The 25791-nt window shown below is 37.9% G+C and overlaps 1 protein-coding gene across 2 annotated transcripts in view; it reads right to left on the bottom strand.

The window, feature by feature from the left end:
- RELN (reelin) overlaps positions 1-25791 on the bottom strand; it is a 277039-nt gene that overhangs the window by 153461 nt on the left and 97787 nt on the right. For both annotated transcript variants that reach the window (XM_053942869.1, XM_053942868.1), the window contains exons 4-6: positions 11494-11564; positions 2364-2396; positions 679-757 (exon numbers count right to left, since the gene is read on the bottom strand). In XM_053942869.1, the coding sequence (XP_053798844.1) occupies positions 679-757; positions 2364-2396; positions 11494-11564 (183 nt within the window). The remainder of the gene's footprint in view (positions 1-678; positions 758-2363; positions 2397-11493; positions 11565-25791) is intronic.

Raw genomic sequence — 25791 nt, 5'->3', positions numbered from 1 at the left:
ACTGTGATAATATGAATGACCCTATTCAGGAATCCCAAAGCCCCCTAAACCCTAGCAATCGAAAACTGCTGTATAGACCTGAGAAGCAAAGTGTTTTCCTTCTTATACAATACAAAAGTCCTGAAAAAGTGTGCCTTCCACAAAAAAAAAAAAGGAAAGAGAAATTCAACCTCAAACATTTTCATCGCATGAAAATTAGACAGAGGTATTTAATTCCACTTAGGGTTTTGGGAGAGGTTTCTCATGATTTTTTAAATCATTTGGAAACACTTCATTTCAGTTTGGAAGGAATTATTGCTATAGTTAGCTTCACCAACAGTATGTACATTATGAAATTAAAAAAAAAAAAAAGAAACAACAAAGTGTAATTATTGAAATTCTTCTCCTTTTTGATGAAAATTTGTGTTTTCAGGAAACCAAAATCTTCATTCATAAATATTAACTGAGCTCAGCTCTAGTCATTCTATTTTTGGATTAGTTAAAAATTTGAAATCAACAAGAATTTGTCACCCACTTCAATGTGCATAGAATCTTTCAGTCACTCATTAATAAATTAATTAATAAACCAAAATATTGAGGTCCTAATGAAGCAAACCCACACTTTAGTTTATACTTTATTTCATTCAATAAATATGTTTTTGTTTGCTCAAATGCTTGTAAAGGAGTGCAGAAACTCACCACATGGTAGGGTTCAATTCTTGCTGATGGTAAGAGTCAAAGTCATCTCGCAGGATAATGCTGTCACTGTGCATTTCAGCTGCAAAGAAGACAGAGCAGTATATGAAAAAAAAAAAAACCCAGTGCAATCATCCCATGCTTTCTAAATGTTGCCTTACCTAAAGAAATGCATTGTAAAATGCATTCTAGATTTCTAAAAATCTGCTTTTTATGTTATGCTACTTATGAAATCCAGGGTTTCTTAGTTACAGGGCTTTTTCCTTACTGTGGATCATAGTACCACAAAAAATTATAAAGTGCCCCAATAATGAAAGTGTGATGGCTATGGAAAGATGGGGTCCTCAAGTCACATGAAATCTTTTAAGTTTTGTTTCAATTGTTGGTTTTCTGAGTCTTTAGAAAAAAGTCCTTCCATATTCAGATTCTGGAAACATGGGCACAAGAATTGATGAGAAGTCCTAATGAGTGTATTACATCTCTTATAGTCAGGATATTCATTTCGACAACTCATAAGCAAAAATCCATGAGCTCATTGGAATTTCTCTGCTACTATCAACACACCTGGCAGTAAAGGTCAACTTATCTAAGGAATAGAAACTGTGAGTTATGTTATCCAAATATTTTTCACCACTTTCTGCAAACTTTGGACTCCAGTATTCCACCTAGATTTACTGTCTGATTTATGTATGATGATGAAAAAACTCACTTAAAATCCCAACACTTTGGCACCTGTGATTGACAGATCCTTCTCTCCAAATACTTCCACTAAATGAATGAAGTAACTGTCACCTGCTCTTTAAACTGAGGAAGAATGCCAAAATCTGTCCTGGATGAATCAACTTGCAGCACAAGGGCTGGTGGATGCAGGGCTGGAGAGCAGGAGCAGCAGTGCCTTGCTCCAGGGTCCACCTTGGAGGTGCACTGGCACAAAAACCTTCCTCACAGCAACCCTGCCCTGGTGTGAGATGCTGTCCCACACTGAAGGTTATGGGTCATAGAATCAGAGAATGGTTTGGGTTGAAAGGGACCTTAAAGATCATCTAATTCTAACACCTCTGGCAGGGACACCTCTCACTATACCAGAGTGTTCAAAATCACATCCAACCTGGCCTTGAACACTTCCAGGGATGGGGCATCCACACATTCTCTGGAAACCTATTTCAGTGTCTGACCACCCTCACAGTAAAGATTTTCTTCCTGACAGCTAATCTAAACCTGCTGTCTTTCATTTTAAAGCCCTTTATTCCCCCTTGTTCTATTACTACAAGCCCTTAAAAAAATTCCTCTCCAGCTTCCTTGCAGCCCCTTAAGTACTGGAAGTGCTCTAATGTGTCACTGAAGCCTTCCCTTCTCCCGGCAGAACAATCCCAACTCTTCCAGCCTGTTTTCATAGCAGGGGTGCTCCAGTCCTGTTTCTCTTGCAAACAGATATTCTAATACATAACTAGGACCAAAAGGTCTGCAGCATGATATACTCACACTGCAAGGAGTCAAAGACAATAAAGAGCAATAAAAATCACAATGAAGAAACAACTAATCAGATTTAGATATAATTCATTCAATTTTATATGAATCTCATTTTTATTTGAATTCCTCAGACCTAGTTTAATGTGACTTTACATATTTTTTATTATAATAAAGTCAATGATTCCGAGTTTAAGTAGTAAGAATGACAAATCACCTACCTAGGTGAGGATGTAAAGGAGCTTCTGTCGGGGCTGTGGAAAACAAAGACACACAGTACATGAATATCTTCTATCAACAGGGTTCAACTGCAGCATTAAAAATCAATTCAGCTTAAAACAAATTGTACAGTATATATTCCCTTAAATCAGATATCCTGGTAGTTTAATTGTGAAAAATGTGATAGAACCCAAAAGTTATGAAAAACATAATAGGAAAACAGAAATAATTGTTCTCTTAATTAAAGTAAGCATTGAAATAAATGAAAGTCAGTACTGGTTTTATAGTAAGGTAAAAAAGATCAGTTCAAGTCTAGAATGATGAGACATCGTTATAAATAATTTGGATTAAGATTCAATAGCTCAGGGGCTGACAAAGAGAAATCATGCTCAACAACAGAAATAGTCTAGGAGGGGCAAAAATGTCATACTTTGATCTTTTATACTGCACTGAACAACATTTTACTGGGCATATTACTGGGGGAAGTAATCCAAATTCCTAAGGCAACAAGTAACAGATTAACTCTGCAAATCACAATATCAAACACTTATGTCAAAGCATGTTTTTGCTGGCAATGCTGATCAATTCCCCAGTAGGTGTCTACCTCCCAAGAAACACCAGAATGTTGTAAAGACACACTGCCTGGGGGCCACGTGAAATGGCACAAGTTTGATAAGTAACCTTCTACCACCACTATGCAACAGGAGTCTTGGTGTAGCATTACACAAATGGAACCAGACTGTATCTGAAAGGGCACAGCTACATAAAAATATATGGAGAAGTCTAGAAACTGGCTACATACACACTGTGTTAGATACTCCATGGCAGCTACCCCATCCATAGCCTTGCTGGACCTTAAATCCAAAGTAGGTTACATTTCTTTCATGAAGGCCAAAGGGGTGCATATAACCAAACTCCTGGGAAGCAGCTACCTATTTGTCTATCAGTACCTCAGCCATGGATCTGTATCTCCAGCTGTCCTTTGGATTTTGGTAAAATAAAACCACCAAAAAAAGAGAATTTTTGAAGCCAGGATTCATTTAATGATTCTGTGTTTTTTGTTGGGCACTGACCTAAATTGTAGCAGTACTCCTGATTTCTTCAGCATATTTTCAATAAAATACTGAATTACTGCAATTTCTGTCCTAACATCTGACAAATTAAAAATAGATTAAAAATAAACATAAAAGTGAATACAGCAATCTGTGTACAGCTCTCACACATAATCATCTGAATAGAAAGTCCAATACAAATCTCAAGAATTTTGTTTTTCTCTTCCTGCTTAGTCCTTAAATACTGGGTTTGCAAGAAGACAGGCCATTCTGTAATGAAATTGCAACATTTCCTGGAGAAGTAGGTGATGAAGAAGACTGAGCAGTCAACAAATGAAGTATCTGCAGACCAGAAAATGATGGCAAGCAATCTGGATTTACTTCAGACAGAAAACTTCCATTTAACAATTAGAGGAGTGACACGTTTTACACCATCCACTAACCATATAAATATATACATATATGTGTGTATATATAACTCTCCCCTAACCTTATGTACATATATCCATACATATGTATATATGCACACACACATATACGTACATGCATACATACACAGATAGGCATATAAAGGTATGTGTATGCATATATAAGGGTATGTATGTGTGTATATATACACACAAGCTGCGAACCACCATGGGAAACCTTACTGCAGCTGAGAGAAAAGACCTTCTTAAGAGTCTGTTGTTGTTTCAGAAATCTGAAATATTTTTTCCTTTTCGTGGCTAACTTGCTCCATTTTTATACTAGAAATTCAACCATGCTGCTTTGTCTTCCCTAGCAAAAATGCCAATAATGACTCTAGCAATGGCCAAGGCTCTCATCATGCTGGTACAAAATCTGGAGAAATACAATAATTGCATGTTAAGCTTGGCACTGAATCCAGAATAGTGCTGGACTGCACTGGTGAATCCTACAGTGAAAAAGACTGCATTTGTCCCTTGCAGCCCCAGGTACTGTGTTTCTCCATGGGAATGTGTAAATTTCACCAGAAACCTTTTAAAAATTATTTGCACAAAGAAATGGATCAAACTGGATTAACTGAATTATTTCCCAGATTGAGCAACACAAACTGTTCTGTATTTTGCCTGCAGGAAAAGAAGCACATTATGGCATGGGATTTGTAATACTCCTGTAATACTCCTGTTCCAAGAGGCTAGGTTTAAAATAAAATCTCTGTCCCTGATGTTCTGAATACCCCCTTCTCAGTAGTTTCAGAGCAGTACTGAGGGGTGATCTGCTGTGAACACAGGGGTGGCTGAGAGCCATTCTGCCAGTGCTCACCTACGAGGAGGGTGGTCACGCCAGGGTCATGGGCAGACTCACCAATTGCCCAAGCAAATTTCATTGGCCTTTGAAAGTAGCTCAGCAGAAAGAGACCACCTTCTCCAAGGAGAGCTGTTCAGACCTCCAAATGAGAAGGAGGTCATTCACCCTAGGTTGTTTGGCACGGCTCTTTAAAAGAGGCTTTCTGTGGAAAGGGCTCCAGCCAAGGATACACGCAGTCATGAATGACACTTCCTGAAGTGATTATGCAAAATTTCAGCATTCAGCAAAAGGCACAGGTATAGCACAACCTTGGCATCTTTACATTTACAAACTCTTTTGACTTCACCATTATTTAATAAAACTGGCTTTGTATGTGATTTAAAAATACAACCTTGTGATCTTTTCCTGAAACAGCTCTTCTACCATACGCATAGTACATTGCACAACAAAACTGCTTACCAATAGAATGAAAGGAAGGAAATTGTGCAGGTGCATACTAATGCTACTGATCAATCATTTAAAAATTAGAGGTGGAACTAAGCAAATACGTCATGTTAGACAAAAAGGTTGTTGCTACAGGTATAGGCTTTATGCTGGGGAGAGTTTTCCTAAATCTTTACAGGATCTAAGAAGCCCAAGTATTTTTGCCTCAGGTATTCTGATTGTAATTCAAATTCCTGAACTGAATATGACAAAAGACTGTGAAGGTACCATTTAATGAGTGATAAACATAGACTTTATTCTCTCAATAAATAATTTCTGTCTTACATTTTATATTTCATTGAAAAACAGCACTGTGATGATCTTCAAGTGTTATATTTAAGGCCCACAAATAATAGAAATTCAAAACATAACACAAAACTGACTGTAGTTGTTTTAAAATATTTTCAGATCTGCCTTTCTAATCAATTCATAGAACTACTTACTTTAAAATAACATGGATTTTTCCATAAGCCATACAATGTGGCTAAAGTCAAATGAAGTTTTTTGTACAATATGACAAAGATAAAATAAATTATAAAGTAGTAGAAATGATAGCAGAGTAGCTATACAGTGCAAAGATATAAATTTAAAATTTAAAAGGAACTATACAATACTTCAGACTGAGAGGGAAAAAGAAAGACCGTCTCAGTTCATATTTTAAACCATTATTCACTTTGTTAGATGTTCCTTAGGCACATAGTTGGATGGTTTTAAATTGAAAACCAGTATTTGTGTGGCTCCAAATTGCATCTTAGCTTGAATGAGAATGTTGTACCTTTTAAAAAAGTAAAGTAAATGAATTTATTATTTGATTTTTAACCAGCACCCTGGGTGTATACAGAGCTTTACAAGAGATGAATTGTGCTGAGCAAAGAATGGAAGCAGAGCTCAACTGAGGTCACAATCTAAGAGGTATAAGCAAATACAATACGAGAAAATGTAAGGAAATGTAGAGTGCTTGCCTTGTCTTACAAGACAGTCCCTTTGGCAAGGAAAAGCAGAGAAGAAAGGACGCAATACAAAGTGATTCAGAGAGAGAAAGGCCATAGTCAAACTGGAAGCATGAGAATCTTGAGGAAGCTGATGGGGAATTCAAAAATCAATGGGGACATTGTAGGGCTCTGTGTCACTGGGATGAGGGAGAATGGAAGAATGTTTTGGAGTAAAAGGTTAAATTTTTCTGTGGATGAAATAAGGCTGCTGAAAGGTTAAGCCAATTTAAATATGCCCCTTTTTGGTTAAACTGGAAGGGAGAGAAATGTTAAAGAAGTGGGAAGGGAATATCATCTTCTAGAAACTGGAATGTGAGGAGGAAAGAAACAATTTGTTGGTAATCTTATTGTCAGTGAAAAAATAAGAAACAAAATCATTAAACATGGTAATAGTTGACTGTTAAGTAACATTAGTTCCCATTCAGATAAAAAGAGCAAGCATAAGGCAAATTAAACTCAGAAATATCCATTCGTACTATTGACACCCATATTCCATAGAGTTCTGGGGTCAAGACTGTATATAGGTAGAAAATGCAGCATAAGAAAATACTCTTAAAACCACTATAAAATATACCTTTTTTTTTTCTCAGAACCCTGAATTTTGTGTTTTTTTTAAGATAAAGGGAAAGTGAATTGCAGTAGCACAAATGCCCACATGCTCCCAAACCCTGTGCTCAGAGTTCTACAGCCCGGGGCCATCAGCTGTTGCTCATCAATTCATGACAAATGAGGTGTGGAGAGAGGTATCTTCTGTTTTGCAGATTATGAAGTCTAATTTCCCTGTCATTAGCAGCCAGATGAAGACAAAAAGGCAAATAAATGCTTTTATTTAGACTCCCTGCAATACTTTCTCTCTACTGGTAAACAAAGTTGCTATTGAATGATAGAGACTGAGCATCCCCCCGGGAGTCAGTGACTTGCCCTAAGGCTGTGTTATTCTTGCTGACACATGAACTGACGAGTTTTACACTAGCTCTACACTCCACTCTGCCCTGTAAAATACTGCTCTGAGAGCTTGTAAAATACAAGCCTGAGATCCTGAAATCTGTTTAGCTTTTTTTTTTTTTTCAGAGTGCTCCTAAATTTTACAAGGTACAAAATACACCTAAAAGGTCTTACACAAACATTCGGGCAAAAGTTCTCAAATAAAAGAGAATCTGGGCCAATTCTCAGTATTTTCTTTCAGTATGGAGATATCTGTCAGACTGTAGAAGGGTCTCTTAAGAAAGGGAACCCAGTCCTATAACCTGTGGCATTGACCATGAGATTGCAAAAAATTCTGGGAATTATGCAGAAGGGAATGATATTGCACTAAGTGGGAACAGCTTCCTTCATCTTCTCCAGCTTTTAGGTTTTACTGTTCTGAGATTCTCTGCTAGTCAGTCAGAACTAAAATGCACATAAATCTCCCACTATAGTCCTTTTTCCAAAGAATGGTCCTACTGATCTAAAGTTACAGTGTACCAGGGAAAAGGCATCCTTAACTGATATCACTCTGCTTGGTGTGGCAAAGGCAGGTGGGGTTGTGCACCACCAGCTGCTTCTCCCAGCAATGTTTTTATTTTCATGCAGATCTAAACTCAGAAGAGTTCTACTATACAATGCAGCCAGGTCTGATGTCCTGTCAACTCCATTTTAGTTATGCCACTGTTTACTAATGTATGATTTTTGTTCTACTCAAGTCAGAAATAAATATGAATCAACATGCACAATAGTAAGGTTACCTTATTTTCAATTTATTTTACTATTACATAAATTAGTTAAATATGTGGTTTATTAAATATATTTTTACTGGCAAGAATATAATCAGTCATTATGATCCTTATTTATCCTTAAAATATTGACAAGACATCCACCTTTTCTAGATTCTCTTATACAGGTTTTGTTTGTTTGTGTTTTTTCCTGTTTGTACTAGATGAACTTTTTCTATGATAATCTTTGTGACTCCTTTCTTCAATATTATTCTCATAAAATTTAAAGCTTACATCATCTCTCAAACATCTCCCTAGCTTCCTAAAATATGTATTATATTCTGAACACAGAGCTTTTTAAGCAATTATTTTACTTTCTTTGGTGTCTTTCCCTATGGCATAATTTCTTACTATATTTACATTATACATATGGCATTGCCATCCCTTAACACTACCCTTTATCATCCTCTAATTCTCTTCAAAATACAAAAAATCACTTTCCTTTCACTGCACAAATTCCATTAACTCTATCAGGATTTATTAATGTACATCTGAGGGTGGACAACCACAGTAAACATGACTTTTGAGATTCCTTGCTATTTTCACATCTTCACGTACATCCTTTTTACTAGATATTAGGAAGTCTGATATCACCTCCAGTGAACATACTTATTAAGAAATCTATGAAGTTGCCCTGTGGTTTTATTTTTCTTTACTTAATATGTCACATCACTCAGTGCACAATTTAAGTATAGTAATGTTTAGGGCTAGAAACAGACTATAAAACCTCATCTATGTCAATCTACCTTGCTGTTTTGCATATATATTAATATGATATTTGCATCTAAATAAATTCACTAATTCTTCCTGAAAGAATCCTTTGTTTACATGAGTGGTGTTGATGAAAATGGAATAAATGAAGTAAGGTCTACTTCAAAGAAAGCTTCTTTTCTTTGAATAGGAAAATTAATTCTCATAGTATAAGGATGATAATAGTATGCAGTGGTTAGAGATTAATGAAATGCACAGTGTGCTGAAGAAATAAGAACAAAAAGGCAGAGGAGAGCCTGGATGGGGTGAGAGCAAGCGTAATGGGCAATGCAGTGGTTGAATAGCCAAGTCAAGGAAACTGTGTCTGAGCTAGGAAAACAAGGGGAGAGAAGCCATGGTGAGGATAAAAATGTGGGACAAGAGCCAAGAGAAAAACTGAGACTCTTGCACATCAGTATTGTAGGGAAATCTGATCACTGCTACAGTTGTCACACGCTGCCCACTGCTCACAGAACAGCACCTCTGGGTGATCCTTGCCTAAGCCAAATCCAAGGGTTGCAGAGGTACTGCAGTACACACACTTCGGGGATGGTAAATCTAGGATGTCTCTGAAGTGACTGTGCATAAAGCAAAGAGAATTGCTGGGAAAATAATGGGAAACAGCAAAAGTTATAAGGATGTGGGAGACTGTGGCAAGGTAGGGAAGCTGAAGGCCCTTTCAGGGAGCTGGTGCAGGACGTGGCTATCAGTGGCTGGATGGGAGGAGGAGGCAGCAAAGAGATTATCACAGCTGAGCAGCCAGTGGGACATCTCAGCATACTTTATATTCTGAATACAACCAATACCCAAGTTCTATTTTCTCCTTGTTCTGCAGAGTTACTGCGAACTCAGGGACAGCACACAGTAACATAAGGTCTTACTGTTCTAATCAACATAACTGTTGCTAAAATGTTGATCTGAGGTTAAGTTATGCTCCAAAATTGCAGAACTGCAAAGCAGAGAAGGGTGAAAGAATAAAAATTTCTTTTTTCAGCTCTCCCACTAAAATCTCAGCAAACAGAATGTCTGAAGAAGGATTGTCAGGTCTGTATAGATGGATATCTACCCGCTTGCCTCTGCTTACCAAGGTATTTTCTTCTAGCAGGGAGAAATCTTGTTGCTTTGCCCATATTCTCCTTGACCATGTTGCCAGTTCTGACACTGACAGTCATGTATTTCCATTCAGCTTGCTTGTGCATAGCTCTCACCATTGTGGTCACTGCCAGCTCTTTGTCACTGCCATCAATGTGACTCCTACTTCCCTCTCCCTTCCTTACCTGTTCTGGCTGCCCCAGACTGTCTTTGGCTGTGGCATGCTCACTCTGCAGTTATGCCTTGGAGAATTTAATCTGTTTCTGTTTTTTGTCACTTTATGCTGATTACTCTGCATATTCACTTTTCCACTCTTGACTCATATCCATCCAGCAAGCAGCCTGTGTGAGATACCCTCCCCATCCTCCTCAGCACATCCTAAATGATGATCCTGCCAACACTTCTGTTCCAGGTCCCCACACACCAGTCACTGAAACTCTACACTTCCACACTCCCATTACAGGTGCACAATTACCTCCTGTTAATTTCTCCAGATATTCTTCCATCTCCACAGCAAAACTGTGGCTGGCCCAATCACTTTCCATCCAGATCACCATAACACTCCCTTCCCATTGCCAGCACTGTGTTACATATTTCTATTTCCTCCAAAGTATAACCAACATCCTAGCCTGCTAGCTGACATTTTTTCACCTCTCTGAATCCCTCTTCTGACTTTCATTGAGCTACAACAAAAGTGAAATCTTGAATATTGAAGTTGAAAGTTGAAATATTTTTTCCTCATTATCACTGAGCTACTATTGATACTTTATATAAATAACTCAAGTTATGCTCCTGAAATAATGTTCAACAGCTTTTTATTGCAAAAACCATATTGCCAAACTCATAGGAAAAAAACCCCAACTTTACAGCTCTAATGCCCCCAAGAAATGTGTTTTATGGGATTTTTTTCTTGTGTGTTAATATGACAACACATTTCCCTTTTAAAAATCTTTAAGTCATTTGGCCTGTGTTTCATTGTTTCTTTTCACATGGATATATCACTGGAATTTTGCTGATATAAAATATATATCATATATTTTATGATGTAAAATTCACTGGAATTTTGCTGATATATATTTTGCTGGAAACTCCTTTCTCTCCTGTACCAAAAATAATGGTTACCTTCTTTACTTCTCTCTGTCTTAATGAAGCAGGTTCAAAGCAAAGTATTGTTTGTAGACAACAGATGACAACAGGACATTTATTTTTTAGGTTATTCATTGAAAGGGTAAGCTGTGAAAACAATTAGATTTTCAAAGTCTGTGTAAGTCAAACATTTTGCTTAGCTATAAAAATGATCAAATGTTGTACGTGACAGGCAAAAATTCAATGGCCTACTTTCACTAAATGGGAAGGCAGATTTTTCACAAGTACATGTGTGAGCTGGATAGTAAACAAAGCTTCTCCTGCAGCCATATTGCTTAAAGTTAATACAGTAAGGGTTAAAACTCAGCTCATGGTTCTGACAGAAAAGAAATGTTGGTTATTACAGGCTGATTTCAGGCATGTGCATAATGCTACTTCAAGTTTTGTATATTCCTCAACACTTAGCAGAGAGGAAAAGTGGGATACCTGGATAGACAATGGGAAGTATGAAGCCAAAGAAACTCAGTTTCAAGAATGTAAATAAGATCCTGATATGAGGTTTTCTATAGAATAGCTTTCATGAAGAGTAACACTGACATGCAGGTACAATGGAAAACCACATTTGCCAGATATTTTTAGAATTACGGTGACTCTTACCTCCCTGTTCACACAGCTGTTGTGCTAAGGCATCCTTGAATATAACTTGGCCCCTATGAGTAGCTGTAGCCCTGTGAACATACAAGAAAACAACAATAAATAATATAAACTTATTTATACATGTATATGTATATCTTTATGCATGAGTATTTAAATCAGAAGTCCCGTTCTGCTTTCTTTCTGTGTTCTTTTTGTACTCTTCTAAATTTATAGAATAATTTGCAGTGATTGTTTCGTGCATAGCAAAAGAAAATTCCTAAACCAAAATGGTTTGGTTGGTAATAAAAGTCACTGGCATGTAATGAAGGATGTCTTTGACATGTATCTGTAGCTGCACATAGAGTTTCTATATTTGAGGCCTCAAAAGTTTTGTCTAAAGAATAATTAATTCTCATTAGTGACCCATAGCTAGAAAGCATGTAATGTACCACAAAACTTGCTATTGTGTTTCCTCATGATCAGGTAGAAATATAATGCAATGTGATTTGTTTTTCTTTTACAGAGTTCTCATCCTAACAGTAATTGTTTTACTTTCTTTCCAGTTGCTCATTTAATCCCTTGTTTCCAAGTGCAATACTTCACAACATCAGTATTATCTCAGAGATTTCAAAACCTTTCAGTATTTGCAAGTATTGTATCTGAAGTCTGATTTCTTTCAGCCAAAGTTCTTCCAATATCTGTCTTGACTCATGCACACTCGTCATAGAAGTTCTTTAGCCTTTCTCTAATTAATATTAATGGACTCACTATAGATCCATTTGAATTCCTTGAAATGGCCTCTCAGTTCAACAGTAAGATGTTGAAAGCTGCTTTATGAGTGCAGTTTCTCAGCCAGCAGTGTGCCCTCTCTAATGGATCATGCCTAGCTTGCTTATGAAATGTCAGAAAACACCAGAACGGAATGGTGCGAAAATGAAAATCAAAATGCATTATATTTTACTTGGCTACTAGGCCACTTACCCTGAAAAGGAAGAAGAGTAAAAGTAACATATCTAATACTAAATTTTTCATATACAGTGGATGCCCAGGGTAAACTCATCTTCAAACTGCCAGAATACAAATAGGAGTAAACTAAAGCTTCTCTGGCATCTACTTTGCTTTCTGGACATGTAGGAAAGCTCTATTTACACCAATGTAATAGTTCTGTGTCAGCAGAACTATGCTGACCTGATGCTCCTAGGGCTTTTAGACATCCTCTTCCTCTGCCTGAGGAAGGAGAGCTGTGTTGCCTTTTCCACCCTGGACTTCCAGAGCAGATGTAAAGCTGGAGCCTTGCCGCACCTGGCAGTGACAGTATTTTGGCCACAGTCCCAGGATCACATCACCAGTGTGAGGTTTTGGTTGCACTCCCTACCATGTCCCCCATTGCAACTATTTTAAGATTTCCAGTGTTTTCATAAAATACAACAGAACTTCATGCTATAGTTCTACATTAGCATTTCTATGTCTGCTGACAAGCCCAGTGACTATGCTAAGTATAGAGTGAAATAAAAACAAATACACTGCTCCAGCACATAAAGGCAAGAGAGCTGAGGAATTAAGTCTCATTTAAAAATATGAATTAAAGTATTTATTTAAGCTCTGTTGTGATGAATATGAATGAAATGATAGGATCACTACATACATTTCTGCAATTTACCACACAGGTGTACTCAGTCATCCAAGTTAGAATTGGACCAAACAATCTCCAAAATCAAACATGTGACCAGATTTCTTTAGAAAGACCGAATATGGTGGCTTCCTCTGGCAGCTGAAATGGCAGGGCACCCCACAGCCAGCTTTGTGGCAAATGCAGCACCAAGAGACAGGTTTTTCATATGTGTTTCAATGTGGGAATTTAATGTATTGAGCTTCCCTGGCTCAACATACAAGAAAAAGGCACACCTAAGGCACAGAAGATATTTTGTATATCAGTTCTATCCCCCAAGCTGTCAGGTGGAAGAGAGGACTCTTTGCAGACAGTGGGAAAGAAAACTTTTATTAGCAGTGGACCAGGATTTCAGAGATGCTGTTTATGCAACAGTCCAGGGTACAATTCACAATGTACACAACAACGATGGCAACCAGAGCATTCCTTTATGAGGCAGAGAACAGCAAACTCTTGGAACACAGACCACATGCAGAGGAGAGCTCAAGTATGTGTCTGAATGCAAACAAACACCAAGTAATACCAAAAATACCAAACTCTGTACTGTTTACTGGATCTCTGCATGCGTGTGAGAAAAAGGGGATTTGGGCAGAGAGCCAGCAACCAGCTGAGTGATCAGCATCTTTCTGTGTCTGTCATCCCTTGCTTGACAATACAGAGCAGGAGCCAATTGCTGCTGTTCCATGGCAGGAGTGATCTGCACCCTGGGGACAGGAGTGCAGTGCAGGGGGGCACTGCTTGCTGCAGCCTGTGCTCGTATCACATTTCTCCTGCCACGGGCATCGGTGCTGACAGCGCAGCTTCAGACACTTGCTAAGGGTGTTGCTAATGCCACTTTACCAGTATTATCTGCTCCATTTTCTCTGTATTTGTACTTTATCAATGGAGCAAATTAAAATAATGCAGCACAATTATGCAGGAAGTGAGCTACTTCTAGAAAGAAGTTCAAAATATACCTTTTCTGTATTGAACTTTCTTTGTTGGTGTTGTTCCTACCTCACAGGTGAGGTTCACAGAAGAGAATAGTGAATTTGGATTCTTTTCTTATAAAGACATGTAACATATCCAAACTTATTTCAATTCCTATATTCACATTAATCTAAAAACTACATAATATTTATGATAATTACTACAAAAATAATACTGGCAATGCCTGAAAGAGACTCTACTAAAGAAAGAAAATTGTTCAACTATTAACTCTGGGGTTTTGCTTTTGTGACATATATATACATATATATATCCAGTGACTGAATGTTGTGCTTTTTTGAAAAGTTTCTCTCCTGTCTTAAATGTAGTGAAATATTGCTTAGAGGAGGGGCACTTCCTAACTACTATTTGGTGTTACTCCCACCAGACTATAGTCCCACTCTGACATTGTCTGCTATTTATTCCCAGCTAAAGGGCAAGTGACTAATCAGATCTAATGTGTCAGTCAGCCAAAAGGCAAGATGCATGTTCCATACATACCCAGAGAAAATTCCAAGTAGGAATTAATCTTTCCAAAGGGTTGAGAAATAAAAGAAAAATGGGAGACGTCCCATCCTGTTCCCAGAAGAGGAACATCCTGACATGGTGAGAGCTTTGAAAGAAAAACAACTTAGAGGTAATAAGGTTCCTCTTTATATTAGCCTCACTCTTCCATTAGCCTAGATCTATTTGTGTGCTTGGGCCTATGCAAGAGGGGATGAACTGCTTACAGAGGAATAAAGAGGTCTGAACACAAAAAGGCTACATCAGGTGCCAAGGCTCACTGGCAGCTCAAGGCATTGCTAACCCCATACATCAATTACAGGAATTTTTAAAAGAATTTTCCTTCCTAAACCACAACTATTTGAGTTAAAATCAGATGCCAGTAAGGATGCTTGGTACTTGCTCTGCCCTTATACAAATGCTTGGCCACCTGCACCTTTCTCTGGTGAGGGAAGGCACCGGGACAAATTCATGCAAGAGAGGGCTTCAAAAAGGCTCAGGTGCCCTACAGTAAAATACCTCATCTCATGGTGCAGCAAAGAGGGTTTTCTACAGGATCAAAGAAAAGGAGGTTATTTCTTACCAGCACTAGCAGAGTTTAACCTTGTGCCACTAATGGTTACTAATGGTTAATGGCTGCTTCTACTCAAGGAAATTCAGGGTGACATCCACTACACTGGCTCCAGGAAAATCAGTGAGTGACTGTATGAAGCTGAAGTTGGTCTTTCCCAGCCCCACAGTGGTGGCCCCTGAAATCAGGTCTGATGCCAGCACAGACTGTGTTGCTTCCCCACCACTGTGGTGGACACAGTTGATGCTAGGCAAGTTATGAGCCTGGGCTGGAGCAGAAAATAATGCATACCCAATGATTGCTGTTGGCATTTTGTGTTGAAGTCTCTCACAGTTCACATTGGCTTCACATGGGTTGCTAAGATGCTCTTGTTAACAGGTTCCATTTTGAAGAGAGTGCTTTGGCTCAGGAGAGCAGAGGCAGGAGGCTACATGGGACTGACCCTTGGGTGCTGCCTCTGCTGCCTGGCTCTGCCACCTCCATCAGTGGAAAGGACACACAGCCACACTGCCCAGAGGTGGATGGTTGCCCTGCTTATGAAAATAAAAAGGGGTTGATTTTCAATGCATTGTTAAATTTGCATGATCATCTCTGTAGGGTTGCCTTGTTTAACCCATTGTCTTTAAAAAATATATTCTCCTCCAATATTGCCTAATTAAGGGATCTCTGAATAAAATAATTTTAAGTGCAATGGAAATGAAGCCTTCAGGAACATGGGGCTGTGTTGTGCACAGCCTTTCATGGTGGAAGTGTGAACCATTTTCTTCCAGTGCCCTGCAAAGGTGGTTTATTGACCATTTACTGTGTGTCATGAGGCAGTGCATTTTGGATTGTGTTTCCTACCAGGGCTGGAACCTTCAGTGACAATTTCTTCAAGAGCAGTCAGACTGACATGTTAAACCTGCCTGGGAGATGGTGCTGGCTCTGGTGCTGGGGCCAGGAGGGAAAATGCACAGAGCGCTCGTGGCTGCTGATCCAAAGGCACTTGGGTGGGAGGCTTCCATCCACCGGTTAAATGCCTCCAAGTTGTTATTTCAGTTTTCACTTGACATGAAAGTTCAGTCTAATTAAAGCAGCAGAAATGAGATCTCTGTGTTCTGAAATATACATTTTTGACTCTGCTTTTCTCTCCCTGTCCCCTGGGGTTTCCTTACTGAGATGTTTTGGAGGAAGTCATCTGTCCTGACCACATTCAGTTAAAATTGTCAGGGAAATTTGGCAAGTAAGATGCAATTACTTATGTAGGTATTTATTCAGGAGACTGGAATTGGCACACTTGCTCTAAAAACCTCAGTCAGAGGTGAATACTCTTCAGGGGGAAAGGGCTAAAATGGTCAGCAAAAGCCAGGGTGTGTGCTAGAGGGCAAAAACCAATAATTTCATTTGGGCCAATTGTCCTGAGCTGAAGTTTTGGTTCACATGAATAAATTATATAAATAAATAATTATAATTAATAACTTACTTCATGGATGAGCCTTCACATAGGGTAAATGCAAGAGGAACAAGTGCCACCTGGCCTTGTCTTTTGTCTCTGAATTTATCTCTGGGGAATGGACATGTAGGAAAAGGACTCAAGTCAACCTAAAGGTTGATTAAAGAGACTGATTCAATAAACATTTAAGGACTTTCTTTAAACAAGATTTGAGTAAAATATTCTCAAATAGAAAATAAATGAGAAGGACCTACAGAAATTTTGCTCCAGTATCTGAAGGGAAAGATGGAGAGGGACTTCTTACAAGAGCATGTGATGACAGGACAAGGGGGAGGGACTTCAGACTGAAAAGAGAGCAGGTTTAAAATAGATATTAGGGAAAAAATCTTTACTGTGAGAGTGGTGAGGCACTGGAACAGGCAGGCGATTCTGTGATTCTATTCTAGATTTTATAATTATAATCCATATTATAGAGGATGGATCTAAGACTACAACACTGGAAACAGAGGGGTGCACAGGCACCTCCAGCCCCTACATGTTACAATTTATAAGAACCCTTTTTTGTCATCCTAAAGAACACCAAACTTTTGTTTGGTTGCAAGGTGCATGTACAAAAGACGGATACAACATAACAATGTATATACCTTACACAAGAGGTAAAAACTATTTTAAATTGTATACAAACACATGCATTTTCCTTTCTCTTCTGTTTCAGAGAATAAAAAGATGTGGGTTTTTTTAAAATGCTGTCTCGTTTTATGTGACTGGAATGCTTAGAGATTCTTGCTAACTGAAAGCAGATTAGGACAATACTTTCTTCCCAGCTACAGGAAATCCAACATTTTCATTAGTATTTTGCATTGTGTGATTATAAAGAAAAGCAAATTCTATTTTTTCTAACTTGAAATAAAGGGTTATTGCAGTGGCATCTGCCAAGCAGAGCTCATATAAATAATAGAACAAGCATCCATTGTCTCTCTACTGACACAGTGCCAAAAACTAGGTCCGGTTTTCTACCTTTTTCAGCCTTTGGGAGAAGACTCTGTTCTTTTTTTAGGTTTTGCAATCTATTGTACTTTATAATTTAGTGAAACATCAATTAGATGAATTTTAGATTTTTAATGCATTGAATATTTTTAACTATTTGAAATCTATATTTAACCCTAAGCTAATGAATATAGCTTATATAATATATAATGAATATATTTAATCATATATAATGAATATATTTAATGAATAAATTTTTTGGTATTAAAAATTACTGCTTTTCCTAAATTTTGCTTATGTAGTCTTTTAAAGCCTAGATTCAATGAAGATATTATTCTATCACCTAAATTATCAATCAAGAAACACAAAACATTTGTCTTTTCCAATATGAAAAGAAGAAATGTTGCTGTTACCGTGGAATTTAAAATTCTTGAAATCCCTAAATGAACACAGAGGTATTAAGTAAATGGACTTGCAGTCAATGTATGCTTCTACAATGACCCTTTTCTTAACAGCATTTGCTAATTAAGTTTGGCAGTGCTAATCAACTGGGGGGAGTTCAGCAGAGGCCACAAAGATGGTCTGGGCTGGAGCACATACCCTGTGAGGAGAAACTGAGGGAGCAGGGCTCATTGAGCCTGCAGAAGAGATGATTCTGGGGGGACATGGCAACACCCACCAAAGGGACTTGTGCAGTTCCTCTCCGTCATGGTTGTATCTTAAAACCAGACTGGATTAAAGTCCTGAGCAACCTGGTCTGGCCCTCCTTTGAGCAGGATTTTGGACTAAAGACCTTCTGAGATCCCTTCCAGTCTGCATTTAACTGCAGAACCATCATTCTAAGGTTTTGTATATCTGGTAAAAGCAAATAAATGAAAGCAAAGTTTGCATCTAATCAGATTAATCATCACTCGAGAACTGATTTTCACTGAACAGAAGAATTAACCAGTTCATTATGTTTAACACTTTGCATGAATATCTGTGATATTGATTCTCCCTAATCATGGGAGATATCTCAGAGTGTCCAACCAGAAGTGCCAAAGGTTTTACATGATCCCAGAAAAACAGAAGTTTAGAGGTAGTTGATGCTCTGGGGTTTTCTGATATGGTACATTTTTAAATGAAAGCTCGTAATAAATAGCATACTCAGCTAACACAGTGAAAACTTAAAAACATTTAAAATTAAAAAGAAAAATATGAAAAAGCATATGAGATGCTGGGATGAAAACAACATTAGTTTTAAAAGATCCTAAATAATGGGGAAAAGGATGATATTAATGCCACTTTTTCATTTCACTGCTCTCATGCTATCTGTACTCACTATCCATTTCCTACTTAAGGTTTCTCCAGTCTGCTCTATCCTGATTTAATTGCCCACTGCTCCCAAAGGACATTGCCACTAGCTGTGGATGAGCTGGACCACATAAAAATCTGGAACCTTATCCCCTGTATTTTCTTTACAACCTCCACAAAGAAATCTTCAACAGCCAAATTAATTCCCTTTCTTAAAATCAATTAATTTCAGTATTAATTACAGATATGCAACTGATGCATCCGCAGTGTGCGAGTCAGCTCACAAGGGAAGGATAAAAACTGCCTCTTTAACCTAATGCTAGAAAAATAATACATCTAAAATCAACATTTCCACAGATCAAACCCCACAGCACATGGGGCAAGTTTCCCTTCCTAAAACTTCACCAAACTCTGAAATATTACACTCCTTGTTCAATGTTTCTTTCTCACCAACCTAAATGTTTTCAGAGGACTGAACAACACATGAAACATGGTAATCTTTCACAGACTGATCAAAACCAATCTAAGACAGAACCTGATACAGTTGTTAGTGAAGAATTGTTATTCTTGCTGTGAATATGGTGAACCTCTGGAAAAGAAAATGCAGGGCCACTAATCATACAAAGGGCAGTTATTTCTCCTGCATGGTTTTTAATTTTCATCCAGATTTATGAGTTGGAAGAAAGTATATATCCCTGAAGACCATACTAGCTTACAAATAGAAATAGGCAGGTGAAATATTGCCTTAGGAGAATAATTAATTCTATCAGCCATTGAAAAAAAAAAAAAAAAGAAAAATATGTCAAGTATCACAGAACTCCAGACAAAAGAAGCAGGTGGACTGGCATAATGTACATAGCACAAACTGGAGAGATGATGGTGTGGAGCCCTGACAGGAGCTGGTTGTACTAGAGAAGGGTAGGAGGTTATCTGGGGACCTTAGAGGTATTCAAGGCAAGATTGAGGTGTAGTGAGAGGGCCCCTGGAAGTACTGTGCTATTGGGGGTTTACTGTCCAAAGATGTAGGAGACTTGGATTCATGGATCCTGCTGCTCACAGTATAGTTTGGCCTTTCTTCAACACAGACTTTTTTTCAGAGATGCCCATTAGAAGGCTGTTTTAGGGTTGGGATTAAGAGACAATCAGACACGTGGATGCCTAAATCACCTCCAGCCTTTCCCACCCCAGCCAGACAGATCTAATTTAAAATTTAATCTGTTCTCTGTGTCCTTGCACAACAAGTCCTGTCCTCCAGCCCTGCTTTCCAAATCAGCAGCTTTTAGCAGCTCTTAGGGCTGAGCAAAGCCCCTGAGCTCCCCTTGCGGGGTGTCAGCAGTAGCTCAGCACCCCTTGGTGCTCTGTGAGCCACAGCTGGGGTCAGGACCCACCCTCTGCCCCTGCTGCCAGCTCCAGAATGGTTTAATTCAGTTGCTTCTGAGTTATTTGCAGGTTTTTCTTCATCAATCCAGGAAACCATGGCCTGCCCAGAGACTCACTGTCACACCCCAGAGAGGATTATAAGAAAATACAGTCTGGAAGGGACCTTGGGAGGTCTCCAGACCAACCTCCTAGCCAAAGCAGGGTCAACTACACTAATAAAACACAAACAGCTCTGCTATACCTTCTTCCACATTGCCTAACAGCACACCAAGGCTCACAGTTCTGGTATTTGTGAATGCTTTTGCATAATAAATTAATAATAGGATTATCAAAATTATGTTTAACAAAATCTGAGCTTCACCTTCAATTGGTCAGTTGCTTGACACAGGCATAAATACACTGAATTTACACCTCATTTGGACAGCAGCCTCCCATATAATACACTGTTCCAACAATAATAAGTTTGAATCCATGTCTCTAACCAGGAAACAATCCATGATTTGTCTTACTCAGAAACAAATTACCTGCTAAGCTACACTGCTATAATATCTCCTTTAGATATGGTGTGGATAATAATTCTTTAAACCCATTATTAAAAAAGACATCAAAGTCTAAAACCTTTCTTTTACAGTAAAGTAATAATGAAGAGATTTATAACCCTAGCCTCGAAAGAAACCAGAGTAACAGAGAATCTAAGAAACAATGTAAGTACTTCCAGGATAGATGGTTGCTCTTGCTTTTTATTACTGACTAATTTTTCCTGAGCACAGATTTGTTTTCAGAAGACTCTGGCAGAATGAGCACAACACTAGAATGAATCTTTGTAGGGAAATATCCTCTTGATGCTCTGAGATTCTTCAGCACCAACACTGGATTTCATATGCCTCTGGTGAACAAAAAAATGGCAATACTGGGTGAAATGCAACCAGACTCCAACTCTTCATTTATTTGCTAATGACAGTTTTCTATAAAAATGAATACATTGGGAATTCAGTTCAGTAAAGTTGCCAGGAAGGTGAACTTTTCAAATACACACAAATAATTATTGCTTTTTTTACATGAAATATTGCTTGGGAGCTCAAATTCCCCTGTCTGGAATCCCAAATTCCAAGTACTACAGATGAAGGCATTCATTGGAGACTTGCACATCTGCTGCTGTACACAACAGAGTGGTGCTGGAAATTAGAGAAATTCATCTATAATTTGGGTAGCTAAGAAGTTTATGGTTGATTAATAAAACATCAAACTCAAGCTAACACTTAACGATAAAAGATCTCTTCTCATAACTGATATTCTAATGGGGTTTTCAGAGTGATACAGTTTTTAAGATTTTGTGAAAATACTGCATCAAGTAAACAAAAACAAAAAGTATGGGTTTGTTCTTGCAAATCTCTCCTCTTCAACTTTGGGTATTAAGTCCACTGTTGCATTTAGTTCAGTTCCCTCCACCCTTATGGGAGGAACACGTCCCATGAGCTCCCTGGGATAAATTCACAAGTGTCAGGGTAAATTGAACAGGTTTTCTAAAACCTTGGTCTTCTGAGCGCTCTCTTTGTCAAAAATATCCAAAGTATTGGCTCCAGGCAGAGTGCCCTGGAATTGGAAGAGTGACATCCCATATGTGACACAAATCTTTCCAGTGCAATCTGTGCAAAACTGACCAGACTAAGGATGGATTCATAACAGATTGTAGATTTCAAGAGAAGTTACATAAAGTTATTACAAGTGCAATTAGCAATTTCCTGTTTTGAATGATCATCAGGAATCTGCTGATCTCGGGAAAAAAATCCCACATCTGCACAGAGAATGGCTGAAATCTTGAAAAACTACAATGGAAAAACAATATAACATAAGCTCGAAGGTACCTTGTTGCTATGAATGGGATGGGTGTGGAAGTGAGTCAAAAGAATTGAAGCAAGACCCATCAGAGGGATGGAACGAATAGCAGTAAACTATTAGTTGGTAAAGGTGTGTGGATGACAGAGATACAATTGTAAATTCAGAAGAAAATAAGACATATTTGAGAACAGCATCCAAAACAATGCTGTAAAAATAGCAGCACTAACTATGCTGTTCCACTTGTTTGGCACATGCTAAGAAAACAGGCAGACTTCATCCACTGGCATAGATAGCTCTATGTTATTCCCGTACAAAGACTGTTTAAAACAGTATATTGCAAACAACAAATAAAATATTTTGAAATACAGCTGGTGACGTGTGGCTTTTAGCTTCCAGGTGCATCCATCTCTGAGGATCCCTCAATCAAACAGATCACAGTAACTTTGGATTCCTTGCATGATATTGCTGCCCTTTTTAAAAAAAATTATACATTTTTTTAATTTTTAATTTTATTGACCTGAGGCCAATCCCTTGCATTTAAACTAAAGACTTGGGTTTATGTATTAATAATACTCAGTGGAGACATGTTAACGTGTACCTTTTAGCTTAAGAATTTCAAATGAACTATTTACTTCTGTCTTTCAATGTGTAATCCACTTGACCATTGTTCTGGCTATATTATTGACTTCATAATTCCTAAATTAAGAGATACAGAAAACATAATAAATATTTTAGATACTTTCAGTAAACCAGAACAGGAGTATTTGCTGAGTTTCCATTCACAAATCTTTTGATCTCTGCTTATCACAAAAATTTACATGTTGTCTTGCTATAGGGAAATACCTTCCTTTTTTGCAGCTATCATTTAGTGTTGTGGAATATTGTTCTTCAATACTTCTCATGCTGCCACTTGGTCTTTTGAGGAGTTTACAAAAGGAACACAGTAAAGAACTTTGACCTTTTGGTTCTAGAAAGCAAGAATGAAACTGCCTTTTTTTTTTTTTTCCCCAGGCTATTTCATAGGCTTCATTACGCACAACAAAATACATTAAATTTCATAAAATCTTTGCTTTGCAAATGCTAAGATTTGTTGAATGGGATTTTAAATGAACCACATCTACATTTCTTAATAGTTGCTAAAATACTATGCATGGTTTGAAAAAACATTTATACCAATTAGCACTTCTGAAACTTGTATCAAAATAAATTTTAAAAAGCCATTTTAATTTTTGGGAACATACTTTAAAAGTATCCTGTTTAAAGCCTTGCATTCCTGAACTCAGGAATCCTGGTGTCAGGTATGCTGAATGATGCTGCTTCATGACTTCATGACAAGTATGGGTTTATTTGGTACTGGTTTAATTTAGTGTATTTTCCTGTGCCCCTCCACACAGCAGGAGTGTGTACACAGTCATTCCATACCTGAAGTCAGGAGGAGTGATTTCTAAGCCACAGAAAGCTCATCACACTTGCAGCAACACTGGTACCTTTCTCTTGGTAAAGAGTATCTTTCTCTTGGTCTCCCAACTCCATCCCCTCCAGGCTGAGGAGGAGTTTTCTAAAACACATGCTCAACTGGAGCTTCATGCCAAGCCTGATTTTCCTCAAATTCTTCTCCATTTGTATATAATAATCCTTTCCACTATGGTGCTCTATATCAGACATCTAAGATAATATTATTAGAGACACCTAAGTTGCTGTTAACTTTCATTGGAATGGACCTAAAAGTTCAGAAATAATTAATGCAGGGAGAAAGAGGAATGGACAAGTGGCAGTTTCCCTCCAGAAATGCATCCTATATTACATTAAATTGAATTTCCTTGCATGTTTTGTCTTTTTGTTTTTCACTGACATGGACACCTTTTAATGCTGGTGACAGGAGGTTTTAATATCAGTGACTGTTTGGAAACTGGACAGTTGCCCAGGAAATGGATCTGTACTGTGTCACCATATACAGCAGTTACTCATTTTAGAACAGCACCCTCCTAACCAAAGGACACACAATATAATGAAGAAAAATTACCCCAGTCACTGTTATTTTAGAAGTACCAGTAAATGAAATGAGCTTGCAGTTAATTTTTCCACCACTAACCTCTGATCCTAAATGAGCTCTATGATCTTGAGCACATTAATGACATTAAGTAGGTACACGACAGCTCTGTGCTGAGCCCCCCTTTTGTCTAGCCTAAGGGTGCCATAACCAACAAGATCTCCATTTTCTTTGCACGACTGAGCAAAAGGTGCTCCAAACTACTCTGCTGCAGTTTGGGCATGGCTGGCAGCAGAGGTGGGAGAGATGCCCCATGTGCTGGAAGGAAGACCTGGAAATCTCTGGGCCACAACCTCCTGAGACCAGGGGATCCCCCACACGCCTTCCCAAAACTCACCTTAACATCACGCAGCACAACAATGGGCAGGAAGGCTGCTCAATGTCATGTGACAGGATGAAGCATTTTTTGAAGACTTGGGTAAAACATTAGTAAGAATTTCTAATTATCACATATAGATGCCTTTTGTTATAGAAGAGTATCTAAGTTTTGTTTACAAACTGAGTAGAATCATATATTTCAATTTATTTTTTTTCTCTTGTTCTAACAAATGTTAGAAAATATTAATGAAAGGGTACACAGGATGAAAGCTGGGACCAAAAGGCCCGGAAGTCTGATTTCTCTGCTTCTTCAGAGACATGTTATTTGTTCTACTGTCCTTTGTTTTCACTGAGAACAAATGTTTAAAATACTGAATAAAAAGAATTCCTTCATTTTCACAGAACATTTTTTCTAGTTTTGATTTATGTGTAAACATTAGTCTTCTCCCATGAATATAATTCTTTCCAGCCATTTAAAATACATGATGACTATTTTGTTAACTCCAAGAAGTGTCAAAGGGAACATGTCCTGCTTCTTGCAGTGAAGTGATGAGAAAACTTCTAGCAAATAACAGCCCTAGTTCCTGCATAATTAACACTTCCAATAAACTGCGTCCTAAGCTTCTTGCTTCAAAATTGCCATTATATGTGAATGATACTGTCAAGAGTTCATACGCACTTGGAGTAATAGTGAGGTGAAAGAAAGTGCATTTTCAAGTCAGTGCCAATCCTAAATTTAGGCTTTGTAAGAATAATTTTTTTTACAAAAGCCAAAGGGAAAAGAAATATTTTCATAAAATTTATAAAAAAGCAAACAGATACTAGTTACATATTCTGACAGGTTTTTCAATTTTAATGTGCCAATTCGAGAGAAATTTAAAGAGTTAAAAAATACTAAAATAAAAGTTTATTATATTTCTGCTTAGGAGTAAAAACAACAGAACAGTTAGAAATACTACAAAATACTGGATTTTTAAAGTGTAATTTATATCGTTAACAATTGTATTTATTGCAGAGAATAGGCAAGATTTGTCTTTAAATTTATAGATTCCCTTAACAATAGTTTTAAGTATATACATGTAAATATATTCCTTTTTGGCTTGTGGTAAAAATAATGATAGCATTTGCACCCAAATGTATAAAACCAGAAATGTTATTCACTTGACAAACTGCACTGTATTGCTATCTATTATTCTCGCAGAGACCATAAGGGTATATCGAGAGGGTCTGAAATGCAATCAGAAGAGGCATTGTAAAGCATATTTCTGACACCATCTAGCCCAGCCTATACTTAAATGAGAGATTGGTGC

This window comes from Vidua chalybeata, chromosome 5 (assembly GCF_026979565.1).
Source record: "Vidua chalybeata isolate OUT-0048 chromosome 5, bVidCha1 merged haplotype, whole genome shotgun sequence".
NCBI classification, from domain to species: domain Eukaryota; kingdom Metazoa; phylum Chordata; class Aves; order Passeriformes; family Viduidae; genus Vidua; species Vidua chalybeata.
Note: the sequence above shows the minus strand (reverse complement) of the source record. Positions and strands in the feature narration are given on the sequence as shown.